We start from the raw sequence: 26,844 nt of genomic DNA on the forward strand, positions 1-26,844 counted from the left end.
CACTATGTGCCCTGGGAATTCCCTGGCGGTCCAGTGGTTAGGACTTGGTACTTTCACTGCCAGAGCCCAGGTTCAATCCCTAGCTGGGGAACTAAGATCCCACAAGCTGCGCAGCACGGCCAAGGAAAAACAAAAACAAAGAAACACCATGTGCCAGGCGTTTTAGAAGCTGGAAATACCCGTCGTCATCATCTTTCTTCAAAAAGAGTACAATACTGTTGTTCTGGTTCCCATTAGGTAAATTAGGGTCATGTTCTAGTTCGAGTTCAGGACCATCCTGATTGGGGCCGAGGTCTCCCCAGATTCTTCAGGCTTTCACAGATAGCTGCTAGGTTTACTCCTACAGGCACCAGGCTAGGTCCTGGAATACTGGGACATAAATCCTCCCCTCAAGTGGCTGACAGACTGCTGTGGGGAATAACGTTCCGTTATAGTGTTAAGTGCAATAGTAAAAGGCTACAGGAGACATCACATAAACTCTGGTTTGAAGAATGACTGGGACGCACCAGATAGACCAAGGAGGGCAGGCATTGCAGGCTGAGACAACAGCACATGCAATGGCACCAGGGTACAAGAGAGCATGTGAATCTACCCAGGCCCGGGAAGCATGACGGCACACCAGGGAAGGAGCCCCAATGGGGGAAGATGCTGAGAGCCTCGATGCCCTATAGATGGACCATGGTAAGTAGCTGCTTTTTATTTTTTAATTTTATTTATTTAACTTTTAAAATTTATTGGCCATGCCACTCGTCTTGTGGGATCTTAGTTCCCCGACCAGGGGTCGAACCCAGGCCCTTGGCAGTGAAAGCACCGAGTTCTAACCACCGGACCTCGAGGGAATTCCCTAAGTAGCTGCTTTTTAATTCTTGATTTTGTTTTCCTATCACTCTATGTTACTGTAATGAAAAATTTGGAAAATAAAAATAAAGTAGACACAAGAACTGTCTCCATCAATCACTTCCATGGTGGCACAGTGGTTAAGAATCTGCCTGCCAATGCAGGGGACACGGGTTCGATCCCTGGTCTGGGAAGATCCCACATGCGCGGAGCAACTAAGCCCATGCGCCACAACTACTGAGCCTGCACTCTAGAGCCCGCGGGCCTCAACTACTGAGCCCACGTGCCACAACTACTAAAGCCCGCGTTCCTAGAAGCCCGTGCACTGCAACAAAGAGTAGCCCCCGCTCACCGCAACTAGAGAAAGCCCTCCTGCAGCAACCAAGACCCAACACAGCCTTAATTAATTAAGTAAAGGAAAAGAAAAAAAACAACAATCACTGCAATGTTCCCATGTTTTTCCTTCCAGGCTCTTTCTTAGATACCATTTCACACAGATGCCATCAGAGGACCAACACTATTTTGGATCCTGTGTTGTTCACATGACACCATGACAAGGGCACTTCCCCATTTCACCTGTCATGTATACAATTTTGTATTCAATGAAAATTAAAATAACAAACTCTTTGTAGATACGGAATCTCATAAGTCCATAATATGTTCTCATTTAGACAAACCATCATTTGTGAACATTTTAGGCTGTTTTCAATTTTTGCTGTTGTAAAACGTTCCATGTCGCCGTTAACAAAGGAATGAACGTATTGAGACATACTGAAATACTCTAGAGCAGGGTTTCTCCACCTCGGCACTATTGACATTTTGGGCAAGATAATTCTTTGTCATGCATTGTTAACCGATATCTCTGGCTTTATCTACTGGATACCAGTAGCGCCCCCCACCTCCAGTTGTGACGATCTAAACTGTCTCCAGACATTGCGATGTCTCCTGGGGACAAAATCGTGACCCATAATCATTGCTAGACAGCAATGAAATTAAATGAGCTACAATTACAAAAGCAAAGTAAACATGAATCTCATAAACATGATATCAAGTAAAAGAAGTCCGACACAAAAGACTATATACTATGTAATTTCATTTCTATAAATTCACAAATAGACAAAATTAATCTATGGAGTTAAAAGTCAGGTTATGGTTATCCTGGGGATGGGTAGTGACTGGAAAGAATACAGAGGGGGAGGTGTTCTGTGGTGTTGAAGTGTTGTATAGTTTGATCTACTAAATTTTTTAAAAACTTTATTTTTGGCTGCGTTGGGTCTTCATTGATGCTCATGGGTTTCTCTAGTTGCCTCGAGCAGGGGCTACTCTTCCTTGTGGTGCACGGACTTCTTATTGCAGAGTGCACAGGCTCTAGGCTCTCAGGCTTCAGTAGTTGTGGCATGCAGGCTCAGTAGTTGTGGCTCATGGGTTCAGTTGCTCTGAGGCCTGTGGAATCTCCCCAGACCAGGGATCAAACCCGTGTCCGCTGCATTGGCAGGTGGATTTTTAACCACTGTGCCAACGGGGAAGTCCCTGATCTATTAATTTTTGATATCTTAAATAAGAAATGTTACTGTTGGGACTTCCCTGGTGGTCCACTGGTTAGGGCTCCCCGCTTCCATTGCAAAGGGCAAGGGTTCAATCCCTGGTCAGAGAATTAAGATCCCACATGTCATAAATAAATTTAAAAATGTTTAAACATTTAAAAAAAGAACAAATTGTTCTTAAAAAAAAAAAGAAATGTTACTGTTTATATGGTTGAATCTATTGGTTATTTTTTTGTGATGTCTTCCATCCATTTATAAAAGCTTTTAAAATGTATATGAGTAATGCATATTCATAGCAGAATAATTAGATATTACAGTTAAGAAAAAAGAAAAAAATCAACTATAATCCTATTGTCTAAAAAAAACTACTATAAATATTTTGATGGATCAATTTCCAGACTTTTGGGAATTCCGTGGCAGTCCAGTGGTTAGGACTCCTCACTTTCACTACTGAGGTCCTGGTTCAATCCCTGATCGGGAAAAAAAATCCGGCAAGCAGTGCGTTGCGGCCAAAAAAATAATAAAGCTCAGAAACTTTCCAGACTTTTCTCCTATACATATATGTACATGTAAATATGTTATATAACTTCTTTATATAAAAAAGGGAACATGGTATATACATATTTTATGACATGGTTTTAAATTTTTTAATGATATGGTAACGTCTTTTCATTTCAATAAATATAGGCTTCCATGATGATTTTTAATGACTGAATTCCTAGACTATTACATTGCTGAGTCAAAAGATACGATAATTTCAATCTTTTTACTATGTATTGCTGAATTGTTCCCCAGATATGTATCAGTTTACACTGACCATCAATCAGTGTAGGTGTGTAATAATGAGTATTACTCCACATTGGAATATCAAAGCATCATTATTTGATATTCTTTCTGTTCTGAAGGGTTGTTGTTTTTTTTTTTTAAGATTTCTCTTTTCTAAAAATTTACATTTCTTTGATTGCTGGTGACATTGTACATTTTTTCATAGATTTGTTAGCCATTTGGATTTCTTTTGTTAATAGCCTCTTCATATTTTTTGTCTATTTATTATGAATGATCAGATTTTCCTTTATGATTTTAAGAGCTATTTATAGCTTCAGAATTTTAACCCTTTGTCCATTATATATATTGGAAATATTTCTTCACAGAATTTCATTTGATTTTAAGCTTTTTAGTGATTTTTTGGCCATATAAATTTTAAATTTTGTATAGTAAAATCCATCAATCTTTTTTTTTTTTTTTTTTTTTTTTTTGCAGTACGCGGGCCTCTCACTGTTGTGGCCTCTCCCGTTGCGGAGCACAGGCTCCGGACGCGCAGGCCAGCAGCCATGGCTCACGGGCCCAGCCGCTCCGCAGCATGTGGGATCTTCCCCGGGCCGGGGCACGAACCCATGTCCCCTGCATCGGCAGGTGGACTCTCAACCACTGCGCCACCAGGGAAGCCCTATCTTTTTTTCCTTTATATTTTCTAACTGGTTTTGGAAGGTGTATAGAATAGGTACTGATTTGTGTATACCCATATTTATTGCTTATATCCCAATATGTGTATATACAATAATATTTCAAATATTGTCCATAGATTCCCTTGGGTTTTCCCAGTAGAAAACTGTATAATTTATAAATAATGATATTTTACCTCTTCCTCTCAAATATTTATAAAACTTTTGTATTGCATTGATGAGAACTTTACAAACTGTTGAATAATATCAATCATAGTCATCATCTTTGCTTTATAGGTATTTCTCATTTACAGGGAACACCTCAAATGTTTCACTTTCAAATGAATAAGACTTCATTTTGCTTCAGATACATCCACATTTCATCCTGGGAATCTGACAAATATTACTATTCTTTTGTTACTTTCTTAATACTGATTTTTTTTTTTTTTTTTTTTGCGGAACGCGGGCCTTTCACTGTTGTGGCCTCTCCCGTTGCGGAGCACAGGCTCTGGACGCGCAGGCCCAGCGGCCATGGCTCACGGGCCCAGTCGCTCGCAGCATGTGGGATCTTCCTGGACCGGGGCATGAACCCGTGTCCCCTGCATCGGCAGGCGGACTCTCAGCCACTGCCCCACCAGGGAAGCCCAATACTGATCTTTTGATTGTGTCTTCCACGTATTTTATCTTCTCACTCATCATTTTTATCAATTTATCTTTTTCCTTTTCATCCTGATTTCATTTTCAGTAGCATCAGCTATGCATTTGGCTCCTTCCAATAAGGAATTTAATCCTAAGAAATTATTATTAGTTAGTTCTTTTTTGTTGTTCATCCTATTGTTCTTTCATCTGAGTCTACTCCCTGCTTATAATTTCCTGATTCACAAGGACCATTTCTTATGCTTTTGTGAAAATGTCTGTTTCTTGAAATTGTCTTTGGGAATCTTTGTCATCATTAATTGAGCTTTGTCTTCCTCTGAGCATTTTTAAGGGGAAAATAACATTCAGAAAGCTATTGAGGGACTTCCCTGGTGGTCCAGTGGTTAGGACGCAGCACTTTCACTGCTGTGGGCCCGGGTTCAACCCCTGGTCGAGGAACTAAGATCCCACAAGCCGCAAAGGGTGGCCAAAAAATAATAAAGAAAAAAGAGAAAGCTATTGAAAATAATATAATGAATACCTGCATAAGCATGACCCAGTTTCCCAGTTTTATCAACTCTTAATAATTTTTTCCATATTTGCTTCGTTTTTTTTAATGTTAAAATATTACAGGGCTTCCCTGGTGGCGCAGTGGTTGAGAGTCCGCCTGCCGATGCAGGGGACACGGGTTTGTGCCCCGGTCCGGGAAGATCCCACATGCCGCGGAGCGGCTGCGCCTGTGAGCCATGGCCGGTGAGCTGCGCGCCCGGAGCGTGTGGTCCGCAACAGGAGAGGCCACAGCAGTGAGAGGCCCGCGTACCGCAAAAAAAAAAAAAAATATTACAGATATAGTTAGTGGTAGCCAGTCTCCAGGATGACTGGTCCCCGGTGATCCCTACTTCCTGGTATTCACACCTCGTGTAGTTCCTTCCTACTACAAGTCCCCTGTAGTTGCAGCAGGACTCGTCAGAGTGACCAATAGCATATGGAAAAAGTGATAATATACACTTCCAAGACTAGGTTACAAAAAGACTGAACTCTCACCTCTTTCTTTTAGATCGTTTCCTCTGGGGGAAGCCAGCTGCCGTGTTGGGAGAACACTCAGGCAGTCTGTGAGAGGCCCACAGCAAGGAAGCAACTGAAGTCTTCATCCAACAGTCAGTGAGAAGCTGAGGTCTACCAACAGCTAGTAAGTGAGCCTGAAGGCAGACCCTCTCCCAGTTGAGCCTCCAGATAAGACTGCAGCCCCAGTGCAGAGCTTGACTGAAACCTCCCCCTGAGACACCTGAACCACCCGGTAAACCTCTCCCAGATTCCTGGCCCAGAGAAAGTGTGAGTAATAATGTTCATTGTTTTAAGCTGCTAAATTTTGGGGTAATTCGTTTTGTGGCAATAAATAACTAACACACAGTTGAAGGCCCCTTAGGCTCCTCCCTCATCCAATTTCTTTTCCTTCCCAGAGGTAATCATTATGCTGAACTTGGGGTCTCTACCATTCTCCTGGATGTTTTTCCTACTATGATTTTGTCAACTATGGTAAAAAGATATCTTATAAATTAATGTTGAGGGGTTTAAAAATTATAATTACAAATTTTGGAACGTTCCATATAAATATGCAATTGTAGTTCAATAAATCATCTCTGAAATGAATAATAAAATCGGGAAATCTCTCCCTTCTTAATTTGGGAACTGCCTTGTCTAATATTACAATGAAATGTAAAGGAAAATCTATTGTTAATAAAAATAATAATAGCTGCCATCTACTGAGCACGTTCCAAGTATTAAATCTTTGTATAAACATATGAGCTTATACTTTTATTATCCCAGTTTAGGGATAAGAGAAAGGTTAAGTAACTTGCCCAAGGTTATACAGCTAGTAATTAATGGATTCCAAAGCTATTAGCTACTACCAGTGCTATTTATATAAGGTAGAAATTAAAGAGAAGGGAAAAGATCCAATTCACATAAATGTAGCTGTTAGAAGGTTCCTCTGCAAATGGCCATGAGGTCTAAGTTGATCATCTTAACTGCCTTCTTCCATCATTTATTCCCTGTTCCTCCTACCCTCAGCTGGGCAGGGGTCTATGCCTGGTAAGGAGACTCAAAACTTTTCTCCTGTAGGACCTGAGTTCTTGGTGGTCCTGTCTTTACTGGATTGCTGTACTCTCCCATTAACTGGGTCTTTGGGACAAGGGCACACTAAGATGTGCCCCCCAGTGAATCCTTGGATTCCAGACATTTCCTCTTTCCTCCACTAAGTAGCAGACCGTTTTCCCGTTGGTAATCACATCGTTCACCAAGGCTTAGTTCAGGGACTGTCATACCTGGGGCTGCTATAACAAAGTACCACAGCCTGCATGGCTTAAACCACAAACATTCACTTCTCATAGTTCTGGGGCTGGAAGGCTGAGATCAGGGTATCAGTATGGTTGGGCTCTGGTGAGAGCTCTCTTCCTGGCTCCCAGATGGCTGCCTTCTTGCTGTCTCCTCACACGTCAGAGAGAGAGAGACAGACAGACAGAGTGCAACAGAGAGACAGAGAGAGACAGAGACATAGAAAGGGCTCTGGACCCTTCTTCGTTTTATAAGGACACTAATCCCATCCTGGGGCTCCACCCTCCTGACCTCATCTAAAAGCCTCACCTCCTGATACCATAACACTGTGGCTTCTACCCATCGATTTGGGGGTAACATAAACATTCAGCTCATAACAGTGACTGCCCCCCTTCTCTGCCTATTGATTCAGCAGCCTGAGGAGTCCCAGATGGCCAAGGGGCAGCCTCAGATCCAATTGAATGGGGCCATGATAGTATTTCCTGGCCTAAAGATCTCTCCACCGGGCACTAGAACCTCTAGACCCACTGAGTCTCAGATCACTGTCAAGGAAAGCAAAAAGATTCTTCCAGGGAATTATTAGGGGTCATAGTGGGAGAAGCCACCCCTACCTCCTCTCCTTGGTTCCTGGACCTGCGCATTCTGGCAGTGTCTAAGTCCAGGAATGGTCGTGCTAGCAGAAGCCTTGCAGGCAAAGAAGACAAATCCATACCCAGGACACGTGTCTGTCCCTGTGAGGACGGGACGCTGTCCGCACATCCCAGTCTTACTGCAAACAAGGGATTATTGTTTTGCCTGTCAGGGTGCGACCCTCCCCTTGGAGAAGCGCCCTCTGCTGGCATTTCCTAAGATCTGCGTCCATGAGCATCCTCTTCTAATTGGTATCTATCCGTGTTGGTTCCTCACTGCTTTTGGTAGCCCTTTCTTCTCCTTTTATTTGGGGAGTTGCAGATATCTCCTAGTTTCATTGATGGTGTTGTTTGTGGTTCTGCTTCTCATTCCCCTTGTGCTTTTGTAGGACTTTTCGAGGGGAGTGGAGAAAAATGGCAACTTTACTGTAGTTTTTAATACTGAAATCTGGTAAAATTTAAACGTATGATCACTCTGAATGTTAATATCATTGGCTTGTATTTTAATATTAATTCTGGTGTACTTTCTGACATTCTTAAATGAGTTTTGAAAAATTGGACTAATACAATACTAATATTGTACCCTTTGACCCACTCCTCACGTTGCCCCTGAGATTGCTTGGGGACAAAGGAAAAATGATAAAAAAGGGGACAATTAGTAAGGCCCTAAAATGTTTTTCATGAGGTCCATCAATAATATAGTCATACCATCCCTGTTTGTCAAGCTTCTAAGGCAGTTCCTAGACAAGGGGCCAGATGATTCTTTGTTATGGGGCTAACCTGTGCATTGTAGGATGGCAAGGTTACCAGGTCTGCCCAGAAGTGCAGAAGGCTAAACGAGTGTTATCCCCAATACCTGCCACCCCAGTCTTAATCAGTGGTGGAAGAACGGTCTCAGAACTGTCTCAGTGGGCCATTTAAGTTTAATAGTATGAGCCTGGTTGATGATAACAATGCATCGTAAAACTTTCAGACGGAAGGGAGAACGTTTTGTGGACCGTGTGTGTGTGTGTGTGTGTGTGTGTGTGTGTGTGTGTGTGTCTGTGGCAATTTAAAGTTATTAGTTCTTAAAATCAGAACTTTTTAATGGAAGCAACTGGACCAAAAATGTGTCAGAGGATTTTGAGACTCATTAAAACAAAGTTGAATGAGAAAAAAAAAACAACCAGTCTACATCACCTAAAATCAACAGTCATGGTGGAACAATTAATATGGAATACTCAAAATAAAATGTACAACGTTTGTGCTGAGGATACGTGCCGGTGTTTTGCATGGCTAGTTAGCATTCATGCCTCTTTTTCTTTTTACGGAATTACCTCTTCCCCTTTTAGGGAAGAATTGGTGGGAGGGTGATTCCTTTGTGGCCCCATGAATCAACGGGAGAAAGTTGGGCCAATTGTAAGCTTTTCCTGGGAAACTTGACTCTGGAGCAAGTGACCCTAGGATGAAGAAAACTATCAGAGGCACTTACTGCAGGTCTAGCTGCGTGACAAGGGGCAATGATGGCAGCAGTGGTGGCCTCCTGACAATTGTCCCTGGCTCTGAGAGTCACTGTGCTTCCAGCTTCTTGCTTTTGGGGGTCCATTGGTGTGTCCTTATTCTGGCTGGTTCCCACGACTGGTCCTCCGGTTTTGCCCCCCTGTTTAGTAAGCACTTCCCTTCCCCATGTCTTTCCAATGAATTCTCATTTGCTTTGCTTGGGTTGGGCTGGTTTGTTTCCATTGTTGGAAACAAGACAGAACTAGCAAAGGAGATTGAGAAATTGACTGGAGAACTGAGAAAAAACACATTTTTCTGGAAGCCTGGGAAAAGGGTGTGTTTCAAGAAGAAAGGGCCGGAGGCTTCCCTGGTGGCGCATTGGTTAAGAAGCCGCCCGCCAATGCAGGGCACATGGGTTCAAGCCCTGATCCAGGAAGATCCCACGTGCTGTGGAGCAACTAAGCCCGTGCGCCACAACTGCTGAGCCTGTGCTCTAGAGCCTGCGAGCCACAACTACTGAGCCCACATGCCGCAACTACTGAAGCCCGCGTGCCTAGAGCCCGTGCTCTGCCACAGTAGAAGCCACCACAATGAGAAGACCGCAAACCGTGATGAAGAGTAGCCCCTGCTTGCCGCAACTAGAGGAAGCCTGTGCACAGCAACGAAGACCCAACACAGCCAAAAATAAACAATAAATAAATAAAAAATAAAATGAATTTCAAACTTCAGGTCAAAGTCAAGCAAGAAAATGACTGAAAGGTATTTCTTAAATTTGCCAATTAAGAGGTCCCTCTCCAGGAGGAGTGTGGCCGGCGACAGAGGAATGAAGAGAACATGGCAGGTGGAGGGAAGGAGACCCTGGGGACTCAGGAGCCGCCCTTGAGGCAACCTGAATGCATGGAGGGAGGTGCCCAGGACTCATGCCAGGTGCCCAGGACCAAGGGTGAGCTTTTAAGGACTGGAGAATCTGTAGAATGTTTGAGGCCCAAAGGAAACAGCCAGTAGAGGCAAACGAAAGACATAGTCAAGGGGGGGAATTAACGGGCTTCCACCTTCTGAGTGTTTACTAAGTGTCAGACAAGTTTCCTGAGGAGAGAGGGGTTCAAAGCAAAATCAGAGGGAGGGACTGGCCTGGGACTGGAGGAGAGACATCTCTTCATGTGAGACAGAAGAGGGAAAACACGGAGGAGATGATGGAGGTGAGGGAAGAGGAAAATGTGGAATTTGCATGGAATGACTTGAATGTGGGGTGTTCAGTAGGCATTGACTTCAGCCAAATGAACTATGGTGAATGAGTCACAAAACATCTGCCAGAGAGAAGGAGCTGGGCTGAGAGGAGAGGCTGTAGGAGAGAAATGAGGTGGGAGAGTGAGCTTGCTGGAGGCTGAGCAGGCCAGTCAGAAGCCCAGAGAGGGGAGGACGTGTGAGGAGTTTGTCCTGCCCAGTCCTCAGGCTGAGTATTGTGTACGAGAGCAATCTTGCCTTTGGACCACAGAGACATTGTCACTCTCCGTTGTCCCCAGATGCTGCCTACAGGTAGGAGGCAGGAGACAATGCAGCTCCAATTTTTTGAGCACCTACTGTAGCAAGGACCTAATGTGGCCGTCAGCGCTGAGGTACCAAGAATGCAGCTGGAAATTTTGTCCTGGGCTTATTTATTTGTTAATGTGTTCCGGTTTTTAAATTCAGCCCTACATTCCTAATCTTAAAAAAGGTGGGGGGCGCTTCCCTGGCGATCCAGTAGTTAAGACTCTGCGCTCCCAATGCAGGGGGCACGGGTTTGATGGGTGGTCTGGGGAACTAAGATCCTGCACGGTGTGGCCAAAAAAGAAAAAAGAAGGGTTGGGGGTAAAGGTATCAGCTAAATTTCCCCATTGATTGTTTAGGGGTTCTTTCTCTAATAAATTTTAATTTTGGAATAATTTCAGATTTACATGGCAGTTGCAAAGATAGAACAGAGGGCTCCCATATACCCTTCACTCAGTTTCCCCTGATGCTAACATCTTATATTACCATGTACACTTGTTACAACTAAGAAATCAACATTGGCATACTCTTCTCTTGGTAACTAAGCTCCAGAATGTATTCAGATTCCACTGGTTTTTCCACTAACGTCCTTTATCTTTTTCAGACTCAAATCCAGGATACCACATCGCACTTAGTATTTAAGTTGTTTTTCAGAAGTAGGACTTATTCCTCGATATTCCTCTTGTACAAGTTTTAGAAGAAGAGTTTAAACTTTTCAAGCTAGTCAACTGAACCAGTCTGACAAACTTAAACTCTGATTGTATTTCTTCTATTACAGTAATTTGCAAATTAAATACACACACACACACATACAAACCTTATGTTCCAACTACAATTTGTTGTTCATTATACTTTAGGGGCAGAAACCATAAATTATATTTATTGTATTTGTATGTTTTAGCACAGATAAAAACACAGTTGCTTATATATTCTCCTTAGTACTGGAAATAAATGTTTGGACCCAGCACAGTTGAATCTGCTCACACACCCCTTGGGATAAGAATGGGGAGGAAGTTTTGCATGTGTGGCTGCCCATGATGAAACCCATTTTTAAAAGATAGAAAAAGAAATGATGCCATCTGTCCAGTTGGCAGTTGCTGTTTCCTAAGGCTTTTCTCTTTTAAAGATCAGTATAAACTAAGCAAGAGTAAATGCTCCCCTTTTGGGTCAGATTTTAGCTTTCACTTGCAAGGTCTCAATTCCAGTGCTGTTAGAACTCGGAGATGCATTTCCTAATTTGTAAATAGGATAGCCCTCGAGATCGCTGTAGAGAAAGCGAAATTACGACATTTCAAAATCTACTTTTGAGCTCATCAGGGCGTTTCTCTCCATCAAAATTAATCTCCATGCGACCCAGATGGGACTCGAACCCACAATCCCCAGCTCCGGAGGCTGATGCCTTATCCATTAGGCCACTGGGTCACCACGGGATCCGGGTTCTCACACCGTCCCCTTACGCAATGCCATCATCGCGCACCGCCCTCGCGCTCTGCGGCCTCCCTTCCGGCGGTGTGTGATTTGGGAGCCGCCCCCAGTGCCTGCAGCACGCGCCTGCGCACTCCCGCGCCCTCGACCCGTCCCGCCGCCAGAGCCTCCGCGCGCATGCGCAGGATCTGCCCCACCCCATTGCCCTGGTACTGCGTGGCCCGCACGCGGGTGGCTTTGGGTGTCTCTGGGGGAGCTGTTTCCTCTTGGGTTTTCGGAAGGGTCTCAGTCCTGGCAGTATACTAGGCGCACTTGGTGGGCGGGGGAACTCTAAACAAAAGTCCAATGCTTGGACTCTCCCCGTTCTAATTCTATTTACCAGGGCGGTCCCGGGCCTCTGCATTTTGCAGAGTTCCTGCGACCTTCTTCTGGGGTGAGGTCCTACCGCATCCCCCCAACCTTCCCGTCCCTAACAGCTCCCTCCTTCCCTTTTTTCCCCTGCATTTATTCAAAGTACGTTAATTGGATAACATTATGTGCTGGAAGCTGTTGGGAGTTTGCAGGGTGAACAGGCTTTTCTTCAAATCTGCCCTTCTCCCCCAGTCACCTACAAACATTTTTCTCCCCATCTCTTCTTTCCCTCCGAATTGAAGGGAAAATAAATATAACGAGGTCCCTAAATACAAAATAATACGAATTTTGTTTTGTTTTTATCCTAAAGCTAGGTCTTCGATAAAGATTTAGAGATTTTCTGGTTCCATGCATAGTATCTGTATGCTTGTTGCATATAAAGGTGCTGCATTTGTTATTTTTAAAAATACACGATTTCGTTTTCTTCTTAGACACATAATACCTGTTCATTTAAAAAATTGTATAAAATGGGGGTAAGCCAAACAAAAATTGAAATTGATTATAATTTTACCATTCAGAGTTAACCACTATTAACATTTTGGTGTGCATCTTTCAAACCTTATGTGTCAGTGTGTTATGTGTCAGTTTTATTACCTGTGGATCCTGAGTCATCCAGGAAATACTTTTCACAAAAACTAGGACATTATTAGTGAATAATAAATAATCATATAGCAACGATGGTGCAGAAGCAATGGTGGGTAAAACTGACACAGCGAATCAAGGCAGTGACACTAAGCAATAATCGTTATTCTTCACCTTTGTGCAGTGGAGGGAGGGGAGGGAATTTGGGCCAGCTTCACTTAAGAACATCCTTGATGACACTATAAGAATTATTAATTTAAATCTCGACCCTTGAGTACACATCTTTTTAATATTTTGTGTGACAAAATGGGAATTATGCATAAATCACTTTTACCACAGAATTCAATGGTTGTCTCTTGAGGAAAACATTTGTTCAGTGTTTGAGTTGCAGGCTAAACTGGCTGCTTTTTCAGTGGAACATAGTTCTTGAAAGAATGACTGACAGGTAAAACTATAATTATTCAGACTTGGGCACACTTGGGTTTGCTTCTCTGGAGCAGCTTCACTCTCAGGCTCACATCATCAGAGCACGCAGTCCACTGGAAGAGAGGGGATATCTCACAAAAGTCTCAGTAAATATTTTACTGCATTGTGTTACATCTTTATCACCAAATTCCTGTGTCTGGCAGATGGAATGTACTGATTGGCTTAGGCCAGACAGACCCTCTCCTGAATCTCCATCCAAACTACAATAGGAACAGTTGGGGGTGTATGCTTTCCCAGGACAAGGTTGTATCTTTCAAAGGCAACTTTCACTTTTGACATTTTACTTCTGTTTCAGGTTATTTTCAGGTGCAAGCACAGAATAGTGGTCAGAGAGCACGGATCCTGGAATGAGATGGCCGGGGTTTGAATCCTGTCTGCCATTTACTCCTGTGCGAACCTGTACAAGTTACTTAACCATCCACTCTTCTGTGAAATGGAACAAGTAATAATACTACCTCACAGAGTTGTGAAGATTAAATGTATTCATAAAGGTAAAACACTTATAACAATTCTGGGCACATAGTACCCAATACTTGCAAGCAAAAGAAAACCCAATTTGGGGATTCCCTGGTGGCGCAGTGTTAAGAATCCAACCGCTAAGAATCCACGTGCCAACGCAGGGGACATGGGTTCGAACCCTCCTCCGGGAAGATCCCACATGCTGCAGAACAACTAAGCCCGTGCGCCACAACTACTAAGCCCGCGCGCCTACAGCCCGTGCTCTGCAACAAGAGAAGCCTGCGCACCGCAACAAAGAGTAGCCCCCCTAGCCGCAACTAGAGAAAGCCCACGCACAGCAACAAAGACCCAACGCAGCCAAAAAATAAATTAAAAAAAAAAAGAAAACCCAATTTAACGAGCTTAAACAACAAAGGAAATGTATTGGATGATGTAATTTCAAAGTCATATAAGCAGCTTTCTGAGGTAAGGCAGGCTGTTGATCCTGGTTTCTCTACAACTGTCTAATTCAGATTTCTAGGACTCACATCTCTCCGTTCAGAAGAACAGAGCCTGCTTTCCAACCTCTAATCATTAAACAAAAGGCACAGGCTTCCCAACTGGATGAATTTAGGTCACATGACTTCCCCAGAACCATTCACAGTAGCCAAGAGAATGCCTTGTAGTGACTGGTTTGGAGGTGAAATCCTTCCACATTTTTGCATTTAGGGAGATAGGATTGTGCTGATTGGTTAGGTGGGAGTAGAATCAACCTCCTATGACTCTCATAGCTGCTACACAATGAGTGAGGCTGGCAAAAGTGCCTGCGAGAAGGGATGAAGATAATTGTTTGAATTTATCTATAGTAAAAAATAAGCCAATACAGCTTTTCTTAAAAATACCCTTTTCAGAATACAGAAAAGTTGCAAAAAGACAACAAAGTGGCCCATAATCCTGAGGTTCTGATAACCATCATTGATGCTTTTTTAAAAAGTACAAGAAAATACAAACATTTTATTCAGAAATGTATAAAATATAGCATAGATCATTACTATAACAATTGACAAAATTTGAACACAGGCTATAAATAAGTAATCGCATCAAAGTTCAGTTGTCTTGAATTTGATGATTGTGGTGTGGTTATATAATAGAATTCTTACAAGAGATAAGCCGAAATATTTAGGGGTAAAGGGACATGATTTCTCAGACTTGCTCTCAAATGGTTCAAAAAGTAATATGTAAAAGCCGTGTGTATATATATTTACATAGAGAAAGAAATAGTAAATGTGGCAGATGTTAACATTTGGCAAATATGGATAAAGATTTGCAGCTCTACTGTATTTGAAATTATTAAAAATAAGACTGGAGAAACAGGCATAATAAATCTTTTGTTACCATATTTATGCCTTCTATGCAGTCTTTTGCATGACGCAAGTTAAACAACAACATCAACACCACCTAAAAAATGCAGCACATATCTGCCTTACCCCTCCCCTCCTTGATGGCCAGAAACCCCGGCCAAGTTCCTTCTGAGTCCTATCAGGGGAAAAATGCATAGCAATATATTTCTATATCAAGATTTTGAAAGAGAATTATTTGGGGAATCATTTGTGGTACTTGTTTAAGGCAAACATCCAGGGAAACTACCATCCACCATACAGGCATAAACCCACTGCTAAACGCCAACGCTCCAGCCATGGCTGACTGGGAACTGGCCCTTCGCGCTGCATGCCGGGATCTGGAGTCTTTCTCCTCCGAACTGCAAGGCGCTCTGGGATAGCCCGGCCTCTCCCTTATCTCGCGATGCTATCCTCTCTTCTTCGGGGCCCTCTGACCCCCGCCCCAACGTGTTTTTCAAATCCACCAATGGGCGCATAGCGTAAGCTCGAACCAGCCAATCGGAATGCGGGGCCACCGGGAAATTTAAATCGCGCCGGCCGGCTGCTCGAGCCACACCGTCCTCTGGCTGACCGTGGTGGACGTCTTGAGCGCGGTCGATCCGCAGCCTGTGCGCCCCGCACCGCCTCCTGTGGAAGCTTGAGCCGGCTGTGTAGGTACGAACTGAGGCCGCAGCCCGGCCCGAGCGGCAACGGCTGGCCCGCAAGGCCGCGCTCGGATTGCAGGCGGCGGGAGGGGAGGCCCGGGGTAGGTGCCGGGCCTGGCTTTGGCCTCTCTGGTTAACGAGGCCTCGGGGGCGTAGTTCGTTGGCGAGACGGGCGTTGCACGATGCTTGGCTGTAGGTCTCGAGGCCCTCCGAACAGCCGCGATTGTCTTTGAGAGAGAATCAGAGTGAGGCCCGAGGAGGAAAGCCTCGGTAGGGGGCCCAGCGCCTCTGGCTCCTCCTCCGCCCGTTCCCGCTGCTGCTTCCCCGAAATGGGGTCGGGGCTGGGGGCGTGGGGCAGGGGAAGGGACTGGAGATGGAGGTGGCAGTTGCAAGTTCTGTCTCTTAACACGTAGGCCCAGGTTTGGTTGTGTCACAATTTCGTAAAAGAACAGAATGGAATTAAAGATAGCCACTTGTAAGGAAGACTTACTTTTGTGCTCTCTTGGAGAATGCTCTTAAGTAGCTGAGTTTGAGTGAAGCACAGCTGATAATCAGCCTAGTTTAGTGGATTCGCTCAGAATTTCTGGAAATGAAAATGTATGCGAGATGCTGAAGATGCAGAACTGCGTCGCAGGTGTTCAGGGTGGGTGGGCAGGAAATTTTATGAAAGACTCCACAATGTAATGATGAATCCGATTTTAAAAAAATTTTCAGACGTGGAGAATGTACCTGTTTGGGCCTTTTAAAGACAGTAGAGTCTCCAGAGGATCGGAATTTATGGCCCCTAAGACATAGATTTTAACTGTAACCTCATTTCCCCTACTTTGTCTTCAATTAACTATTTATAGATCCCATATAGAGTTTAGAGGCACACTGTCCGGTGTGGTAGTCCCCAAACGCATGTGGCTAGTCTGAATTGAGTTATGCTGTAAGCTTAAAGTCCCTGCAAGATCTCGAAGAAAAAAGAATGTAAAATATCTCAGTAATTTTTTGATGTAACGTGTTGAAATGAGAAAATATATGTTGGGTTAAATAAAATATGTTATTGAAGTTAATTTCATTTTGTTCCTTTTTGCTTTTTTAAAAATGTGGCTACTAGGAAACTTAAATTTATGCAGCCTGCATTATATTTCTGGTGGACAGTACTGCTCCAGGAAGTTATCAGCCCTTCAGAGGGGAGGGGCCGAAGATCATTTGGCCAAAGCTGTTTAATAGTGCTGAAAAAGGAAGTTCTTCCTCTCATATAGAAATGTAGACTCAATATGTGTTTGATAATTCCATTAATGCTCATCTTATTGCACAACAAAATGATAAAAGGGAAATTTTTTTCTCTCCCTCATCTTACAGCTTTCTCCCTTTGTCTCATAACCATGTCCACCAATGAGAATGCTAATTCACCAGCTGCCCGCCTTAACAGATTCAAGAACAAGGGGAAAGACAGTACAGTGAGTACCTTCTGTTGCTTTCCTATGATGTTTTTTAAACGGGAATATATTTGGAAAGGGGGTCAAAATTTTGAGCGAATTTGAAAAAGTACCCTCACTTGGCAACAAAAACTGATTGTAATAGGTGAGATAATATGTTGTCTTTTCTCAAGGAAATGAGGCGGCGCCGAATAGAAGTTAATGTGGAGCTCAGGAAAGCTAAGAAGGATGACCAGATGCTGAAAAGGAGAAATGTCAGCTCTTTTCCAGATGATGCTGCTTCTCCACTGCAGGAAAACCGCAACAACCAGGTAAGGATATTTTAGCTTATGAATTACGGTAAACCCAGAAAAATCAATATGGGGCTTTTCTTAGAAATTTAAATTAACATTCCTAGCTTTGTGGTTTTAACTATCAAATGTGAAGATCTGTTTTTGTGTGCTCCCCGGCAGTAATTCTGATGGGTTGTCTTTTTCCTGCCCACCCTTCGAAATCTACTGAAGCTGATCCTAAGGTTGTCTTTAGCTCTGATCTCCCTTCAAGTTTCCCTGCATTTTCAGTTGCCAGCTCATACCTTGACCTGGCCATTTAACTGTTAATTGAAAGTTAATCATGTCCAGAACCATCTTATTTCTACCTCTTTCTTTCTCTTTCTCTTTCCCTTCCTTCCTTCCTTCCTTCTCTATTTTTTATACTTGTCACCAGCTTTATTCAGGTCTTTTTCCTCAGTACTGAAATACTTTCAGTAGTCTCCTAATTTTATCTTTCCCTTCATTCTGTGCCACATACTACTTACCTAAAAATTTTCTTAAAATTCTGCTTTAAACATCTTAGAAACTTTATGGTTTTAAATCCTTATTTTTTGAAGGTTTTTTGTAAATTAGACCCATCTTAGATTTTCAAATTTATGTATTTCATCTTTCAAAGATATTGGGCACTTTCCTACTTTTTTTCATGTTATGCTTTACTTTAGCGCTCCGTATTTTATCAGTTTTTTTTTAATTGAATTCCACCTATGCGCTATTTCTCGAGTTTTATACTCAAATCCCATCTTCTCCTTATAGCACTCTTTGGTTAGCCTAACAGGAAAAATGCTCCCTTCTCAGAATTCCTGTAGCACCCCATTCTGCACCAAAAAAGGAGAGTAAATTCTGTATAACCCTATATACATATAACACCATATATATATATATATATATATATATATATATATATATATATAGTGTTATACATATAGCCATTTATTATATGGTTGTTTGCTTGTCACATTTTCCTTGTTAAGTTGTAAGCCTATAGGGAGAAAGGGACACTGTCTTTTTGAGCTAACTGTAGCATTGGTTCTCAAAGCAATGCTACAGTTAACTCAAACCTATGATCACAACCTATACATTTATATTTGTAACACTACTATGGAAATGAATAGATAACAAACTTAGATATGAAAAATCCCAGCATATCTAAATACAAGTGATTTAGACTAAGGTAGGAATAACCTTCACAGTGCTCTAATTCATTTTTTTAAAGTTGTTCACAGCTACTTTAGTGACTAAATGCTGGGATACTCCATTACTTGAGACTTTGTTTAATCATGACACCAAGTTTGAGAATTGTTCTACATATTAAAAATGAATATTTCATTAACAGGCAAATTTTAATGTAGGGCTAAACTCTTAGTAACTGATTATAAACTTAGGGTTGGGATTTTATTGTTTGTATTTAATCCTTTTTTTTAAATAAATTTATTTTATTTTATTTACTTTATTTTTGGCTGCGTTGGGTCTTCGTTGCTACACATGGGCTTTTCTGTGGTTGCAGTGAACAGGGGCTACCCTTCATTAGCGGTGCTCGGACTTTTCACTGCAATGGCTTCTCTTGTTGTGGAGCACGGGCTCTAGGCGCGTGGACTTCAGTAGTTGTGGCACACAGGCTCAGTAGTTGTGGCTCACGGGCTCTAGAGCACAGGCTCAGTAGTTGTGGTGCACAGGCTTAGTTGCTTCGCGGCATGTGGGATCTTCCCGAACCAGGGCTTGAACCCGTGTCCCCTGCATTGGCAGGTGGATTCTTAACTGCTACGCCACCAGGGAAGTCCTATATTTAATCTTGAAAATGATAATTTGCAAAATTAATTCCATTTTCTTGTAGGGCACTGTAAATTGGTCTGTTGATGACATTGTCAAAGGCATAAATAGCAACAATTTGGAAAGCCAGCTCCAAGCTACTCAAGCTGCTAGGTAAGCCTTGTCTGCTATAGCATGGGTAACCTAAGAAATCAGCCTTTTTACATTTTTTGGCGGGAAAGTGATGAGCAGGTGGTGTGGGTAAAGTAAAGTTTAAGCCAGGCCTAGGCCTATTTTCATTAGAATCTTCCCTTAGGAGGATGTAAAATTTTCTGTAATTGCCTAAATTCCATCTACCTCTAGTGATAATCACTGTTAACCTTTTGGTGTACTTTTTAACAAAATTACAAAGTTTTTGTCGGAGTGGCATTTCAAGTCTGTCAGGGAAAGGAGGAATTATTCAGGAAGTGGGATTAGCTATCCCTAATAGCTAATGGGAAGGAGGTGCTATCCCATTTATTTAGAATGGTCCATCCATTTAGGAAATAAATATATGTAGACTCTTATCTTCCACCATACACAAATATTTGTGATATCCATAATAGAAAGGATTAATAATTTCTGTAGCTTGACAGTGTGGGGAAAAGCAAATCCAGTTGACAAATGATCATGGAAAAGATGTTTAGCTTCATTAGTGGTCAGAGAAATGCAAATTAACAATGAGAGTGCAATGCTATCAGATTGTCAAAGTTTTTAAAAAGTGATAAGATCTAAAGTAGATTTCTGCAGAGATGCAGAGAGAAGGCTCTACATTATTGGTAATATCTCAGTTTTGGAAAAAAAGTAGTTTACGACGCAACTTATGGTAGCGCCATGCAGCCAGTCTGCTCAGCTCCTCTTAAATTCCAGAATGTCTCAGCATTTAGTGCTTTACTGTAAAAGGTTGTTTAAAGTTCTAAACTCTTGAGTTGCATTTTAAATTGTTTTTTTATATGAATGTGTTTTGATAATCACCTTCAATTTTTGTTTCTCTTTTTGCTTACCCTTAGGAAGCTGCTTTCCAGGGAAAAACAGCCCCCTATAGACAGCATAATCCGGGCTGGTTTGATTCCAAAATTTGTGTCCTTCTTGGGCAGAACTGATTGTAGTCCCATTCAGTTTGAATCTGCTTGGGCCCTCACTAACATTGCTTCCGGGACATCAGAACAGACAAAGGCTGTGGTAGATGGAGGTGCTATCCCAGCATTCATTTCTCTGTTGGCATCTCCCCACACTCACATCAGTGAACAAGCTGTATGGGCTCTAGGAAACATTGCAGGTACTTGGATTTAAGATTCTTTTGACTGAGTGTCTTCAGTCATACTGAGGTTAGTAGAAGTGCCTTGTCATAAGTAATAGTGACGTCTGTGTTGGGTTTTGAACTTACTTGCTTCCAGTGCATATAAGGGGTGGAAGTGGCATCTAATTTAAGGAATTTCTGAGAGTGTTTTCTTTGCTTCAAGACACTGGTGCACTCAGTCACTGAAATTGATGGTGCTAAACAAGCAGTTATGGTTAACTTTTGCCTTTTTTTTTTTTTAAAGGTGATGGCTCAGTTTTCCGAGACTTGGTTATCAAGTATGGTGCAGTTGACCCGCTGTTGGCACTTTTGGCGGTTCCTGATTTGTCATCTTTAGCGGTAAGTTACTTAACATACATCAAGTTATTCATTGATTCTAATTTTCCCACCTTCTCAAAAAACAGAGCACTTCATTGCATTTTTCTTTTCCCCTAGTGTGGTTACTTACGTAATCTTACCTGGACACTTTCAAATCTTTGTCGCAACAAGAATCCTGCACCCCCCTTAGATGCTGTTGAGCAAATTCTTCCTACTTTAGTTCGTCTCCTGCATCACGATGATCCAGAAGTTTTAGCTGATACCTGCTGGGCTATTTCCTACCTTACCGATGGTCCAAATGAACGGATTGAAATGGTTGTGAAAACTGGGGTTGTACCCCAACTTGTGAAGCTTTTAGGAGCTACTGAATTGCCAATTGTGGTAAGTTAACTTTCAGGTGAGAATATAAACTCTAAGGAGCATAATCAATTGGTACTAATATTGACATATTGTCTATTTTAGGCCATATAATGAGCTTCTTACTTGTCAAAACTTTTAGGGTATAGAGATTTTGAGCAGTGCTGGAAAAGATAAAGGATAACCGCCAGCGTCAACATTTTTTTCCTTTTCAGACTCCCGCGCTAAGAGCCATAGGGAATATTGTCACTGGGACAGATGAACAGACTCAGGTTGTAATAGATGCAGGAGCACTTGCCATCTTTCCCAGCCTGCTTACGAACTCCAAAACTAATATTCAGAAGGAAGCTACGTGGACAATGTCAAACATCACGGCTGGCCGCCAGGACCAGATACAGCAAGTTGTAAATCATGGATTAGTTCCATTCCTTGTTGGCGTTCTCTCTAAGGTAATGAAGTCTTAGGACTTAATAAGGGATTGTTAGTGTTTATGGACAGGCACTTGGTAGATTCTTAATGTACTAATGTAAAGTTGTACTTAACTGCTTTTGCTAAATAATAGTCATTTCTTTTACTTAAGCTTGGATAGAACCAGTTGGTAGTTTTAGTCACCGTTTTTCTAAAACAGTACTTTTGGAATCTTATTTTTATGACCATTCTGAAATAAACCTGTTTCCTTATGTTAATTAGGCCGACTTTAAGACACAAAAGGAAGCTGTATGGGCTGTGACCAACTACACAAGCGGCGGAACAGTTGAGCAGATTGTATACCTTGTTCATTGTGGCATAATAGAACCGTTGATGAACCTCCTAACTGCGAAAGACACTAAAATTATTCTGGTTATTCTGGATGCCATCTCAAATATCTTTCAGGTAAGTCTTAAGAAGGTGGCATGTGTTTGAATTTGGACTTGATAATTGGTTTGCTATGAAGGTGACTGGGGTGGGGGCAGCTGAGCTTACTCAGGGGGCCACAGAATCAGAGAGACATTTATGGGGGCCACACTCTTGATAAAAGGTGTGACAACGGATTGTAAGAGAGATAAAGGAGATGACAGGTGAATGATGTCACCTGAATTGAGGTCAGGTACATATGTGGACACTATTCATACCTATTTATTTTGTCAAGAGTTTTTAATTCCCCAGTTTCATACTGAATTTTGGTGAAATTAAATTTGAATGACCTAGTTAATTATATTTTTCTTCTGGTTCCGTTCCTAATTGATCCAAGCATGCTAGCACAGGGCACTTGTCATAGTGCTTGGTGGTAGGTAGGTCTTACTCAACAACTTTAAACTTCAGATTATGGAAATTTGTACATATCAAAGTTGAGTTTAGAATAATGATCCCTAGTGTATCCATCACCTAGCATAAATAATTGTCAACATTTGGCCTCTTTTTCTACTCACCTTACCTAAAATTTTATTTTTTTTAAATTAATTAATTTATTTTTGGCTGCATTGGGTCTTCGTTGCTGCGTGCGGGCTTTCTCTAGTTGCGGCGAGTGGGGGCTACTCTTCGTTGCGGTGCACGCGGGCATCTCATTGCGGTGGCTTCTCGTTGTGGGGCACAGGCTCTAGGCACATGGGCTTCAGTAGTTGTGGCATGTGGGCTCAGTAGTTGTTGCTCACGGGCTCTAGAGCGTAGGCTCAGCAGTTGTGCACGGGCTTAGCTGCTGCACGGCATGTGGGATCTTCCCAGACCAGGGCTTAAACCCGTGTCCCCTGCGTTGGCAGGCGGATTCTTAACCGCTGCGCCACCAGGGAAGCCCTAAAATTTTATTTTGAAGCAAGTAAGTAATTTCATTTTTAAAAATTTATGTTTCTTCTAAAAGTTGAGAACTTTAAAACATATTTAGCCACAATGTCATTCTTACACCTAATAGGTTCTTGATATCATCAAATAATCTAGTCCAGGGAATTTGTTTTTACATACCGTAGGCCCTCTTTACTCTTGGACAATGGTTCTCTTCCTTGACTACATACATTTTGGGATTATCTGGGGTGCTTTTACACTAGTAGTTTCCAATTCCCATCACAGACCAATTGAACCTGGATATACCATCATTTTTAAAGTTGCCAAGGTGATTTTGATGCACAGAAAAGATTGAGAACTATACTATGATCGTTGTGGCTGAAGGCTACAGAAGTAGTTGCTAAGAGCAAGTACAGGTCTGATTCCCTTGAATTTTTAAAAAATGTAAAATGTAGATAAAAATGGAGATAGTTTTATCTCATAGGATTATGGAAGGAACTGTTGTGTTTATTTCTGTCTGATATATATTGATAGTCAAACATAGACCTTGTTTTCTTCATTAAAACAGAACATTCAAAGTTTAAGCTACTAAACTTGGAAATTTTTTTTTAGGCTGCTGAGAAACTAGGTGAAACTGAGAAACTTAGTATAATGATTGAAGAATGTGGAGGTTTGGACAAAATTGAAGCTCTACAAAACCATGAAAATGAGTCTGTGTACAAAGCTTCATTAAGCTTGATTGAGAAGTATTTCTCTGTGGAGGTGAGTAAGCTGGTAATGTTAATAAGCACTGGGAAAATACACACTTAGGATTAAGCCCGTAAGATTTTTTTTTCCCTCATACTTCTTTAATGAGCCCTGATAAATACAGTAAAATATTAGTGTAAGTAGGAGATGACATACATATTTGCACCTTTAATGTTTGGCTTGATGATAATACCATCTTTGTAACTTGAGATATTAAAAAGTCACCAATTTACTTTCGAATGAAAAGCCTCACGAATCTTAGAATATCTTTTTTGTTGTTGTTGTTTAATTTATTTATTTGGTTGTGCTGGGTCTTAGTTGCGGCATGCTTGTGGGCTCCAGTTCCCTGACCAGGGATCGAACCTGGGCCCCCTGCACTGGGATCGCGGAGTCTTAACCACTGTGCTACCAGGGAAGTCCCATGAATCTTGGAATCTTGAGACTAAGTTTGTGTAGGAGTTGGAGAAGTAGGCCGACCCCACAGCCATTCTCTGGCCTAATCCGTTTTGCTCTTGCCTACTGCAAAGTGACAGGTTAAAAAAATCTCTATTTTTCTGTTAATTGTAGAAACTTTCTTTAAAAATTTTTTTCTTTTAGTATTATAATTTTTTATTGAAGTATTGTTGATTTACAATGTTGTGTTAATTATTGCTGTACAGCAAAGTGATTCAGTTATACATACATATATATTCTTTTTTGTATATATTATTTTCCACTATGGTTTATCATAGGATATTGACTATAGTTCTCTGTGCTGTACAGTAAGAACTTGTTTATCCATTCTATGTATAATAGCTTACATTTAACGCCAGCCTCTCACTCCATCCTTCCCCTATCCCCCTCCCTCTTGGCAACCGCCAGTCTGTTCTTGATGTCTGTGATTCTGTTTCACAGATAGGTTCATTTGTGTTGTAGTTTAGATTCCACATGTAAGTAATATACAGTATTTGTCTTTCTGACTTATTTCACTTAGTATGATAATCTCTAGTTGTATCCATGTTGTAGTAGCATTTCTTAACCCATTCAGAATCTTCCCCTCTCAGGCAAGTTCAGTATCCCTCCCTCTGCTATTTGAGATATTGAAGTGTGTTTCAGGATTAAAGGTGAAATATACAAATGAAGACTTTAAGAGTGAATACCTTATAGGCATTATGCTAAGTGAAATGAGTCAGACAGAGGAAGACAAATACCATAAGATCTCTCTTATATGTGGAATGTTAAACACACACACAAGCTCATAGATATGGAGAACAGATTGGTGGTTGCCAGAGGTGGGAGAAATGTGTAAACTTTTTTTTGTTTTTGTTTTTAGCCTAAATAAATTGAGATAAAAGAAGAAAAAAGTAAATATAGACTTCTAGGCAGCTACCTCTTAGAAATGTGCCATATTTATGGGATTATATTGTTTGTTTTTAAATACTTCCAGGAAGAGGAAGATCAAAATGTTGTGCCAGAAACTACCTCTGAAGGGTATACATTCCAAGTTCAGGATGGCACTGCTGGGACCTTCAACTTTTAGATTGTACATCTGAGGCATAAAGTTGTTTGTTGTGTACTATGTTTGGTAGAAGTTTGTCTTACTGTTTCTCTACTAAGAACTCTTTACACGTGGTTTGTCATTGTAGCACTTTTTACAAAGAAACTATACTTGAACAGTTCCAAACTGTACATACTGTATGAAGCTTCTCCTCTCAATGGGTTTCTTATTTCTTTGTGGAATTTCATATCTTGCAGTGTCCTGTAAATAAAGATTAAATTCCACCCTTTTCTTTACTTCACCATGCCGATGTGTTACTTTCTAATTTAGAGCTCTTAAAGGCTGCAAATGAAGGGGAGCTGAATTGAACGGATGTGACTCTAACCAGGGGTGTAGTTTTGGTTGCAGACATCATTTAATGTAAGGTTTGTTTTGTCATCAAGGATACAAGATTGATAACTTCCTGCCCACTTCTGAATTCTGGCTTTGCTCCAGGCTGCTTCCCCTCTTGGTTGGTGAAAATGGCCATTGGCACTTCCAGTCTTCACATCCATTTCACACCAGTCAGAAAAATTTTTTTCACAAGTTTTCACCAAAGAACAAATAAAATTTCGCAGAAGCCCTGAGCCAATGTCTTCTCAAGGCTTACTGGCCAGGGAGATGGGATAAAAATCTTAAATTTAATCATAAATTTCTCCTGGAGCTACAAGTGGAATTCATTCCTCTGAAATTTCAAGGCTGAAAGTGGTTTCAAGGCTGCACCTTGGCATCAACAACTGGGAAAGTTTAATTGGTAAGGGGTGGGGTTGAAATAGTGTACTTAAGTTTTTAATTTAATCCCCAGGTGCTCCATCTGTGCAGCCTGGGTTGTGAAAGCCACTACTTGAAAGAGTTGCTATGCTGTTAGCAGAAAAGGAAGGGGTTGGGGGGTGGAGTGTTAGCTACAGTATCCGAGAAGTCTCAGGAAAATGCATCTTTAAAGTACAACTGTTAGTTTCTGCCTTTTTTTTTTTTAATTTATTTTTGGCTGCTTTTTTGACTGGTGGAAAAGTGATGAGCAAAGCCTCCACTGCCTTTTTCCACCACCGAAGATAAAAGCTGGGACTTCCCTGGTGGCACAGTGGTTAAGAATCTGCCTGCCAATGCAGGGGACATGGCTTCGATCCCTGGTTGGGGAAGATCCCACATGCCGCGGAGCAACTAAGCCCGTGCACCACAACTACTGAGCTTGCGCTCTAGAGCCCGCGAGCCACAACTACTGAAGCCCATGTGCCTAGAGTCCGTGCTCTGCAACAAGAGAAGCCACCGCAGTGAGCAGCCCATGCACCACAACGAAGGGTAGCCCCTGCTCTCTGCAACTAGAGAAAGCCTGCGTGCAGCAATGAAGACCCAACGCAGCCAAAAATAAATATTTTATAAAAGCGGGGGGTGGGGGGTGGGAGGGGGAGGAGGAGAGAAGTAACCAGACTGCGGCTCTGCAGCCTGTCCTCCCTTCCCTGCCTACCTCGTGCTCCACTCCCCTTTTTCCCTCCCCTTTCCCCAGCATAAGTCCCTTC

At 41.9% G+C, this 26,844-nt stretch overlaps 1 protein-coding gene and 1 non-coding gene across 3 annotated transcripts; one reads left to right on the forward strand and one right to left on the reverse strand.

The window, feature by feature from the left end:
* Positions 1-11,777: 11,777 nt before the first annotated feature.
* TRNAR-CCG (transfer RNA arginine (anticodon CCG)) lies at positions 11,778-11,850 on the reverse strand. Its single transcript has one exon. It is a non-coding gene; the product is annotated as a tRNA-Arg (tRNA).
* Positions 11,851-15,714: 3,864 nt separating this feature from the next.
* Positions 15,715-25,605, forward strand: KPNA2 (karyopherin subunit alpha 2). 2 transcript variants are annotated; one of them, XM_059996513.1, is made up of 11 exons: positions 15,715-15,824; positions 17,162-17,259; positions 17,412-17,549; positions 19,381-19,469; positions 20,345-20,613; positions 20,879-20,973; positions 21,070-21,333; positions 21,525-21,758; positions 22,000-22,182; positions 23,677-23,826; positions 25,238-25,605. In XM_059996513.1, the coding sequence occupies exons 2-11, from the start codon at positions 17,185-17,187 to the stop codon at positions 25,328-25,330; spliced, it is 1,590 nt and encodes a 529-aa protein (XP_059852496.1). In that variant the 5' UTR covers positions 15,715-15,824; positions 17,162-17,184; the 3' UTR covers positions 25,331-25,605. The 2 variants fall into 2 exon arrangements, with proteins under 2 accessions (XP_059852496.1, XP_059852497.1); XM_059996514.1 differs by lacking the exon at positions 15,715-15,824 and adding an exon at positions 15,900-15,915.
* Positions 25,606-26,844: the final 1,239 nt, after the last annotated feature.

This window comes from Delphinus delphis, chromosome 19 (genome assembly GCF_949987515.2).
Source record: "Delphinus delphis chromosome 19, mDelDel1.2, whole genome shotgun sequence".
Lineage (NCBI taxonomy): Eukaryota > Metazoa > Chordata > Mammalia > Artiodactyla > Delphinidae > Delphinus > Delphinus delphis.

Excerpts from the sequence above, each read along its gene's own strand:
- KPNA2 (XM_059996513.1), top strand. The coding sequence starts at position 17,185 with ATGTCCACCAATGAGAATGCTAATTCACCAGCTGCCCGCCTTAACAGA. Across the intron at positions 17,550-19,380 it reads AGGAAAACCGCAACAACCAG|GGCACTGTAAATTGGTCTGT; the intron begins GTAAGGATATTT and ends ATTTTCTTGTAG. Across the intron at positions 23,827-25,237 it reads AGAAGTATTTCTCTGTGGAG|GAAGAGGAAGATCAAAATGT; the intron begins GTGAGTAAGCTG and ends AAATACTTCCAG.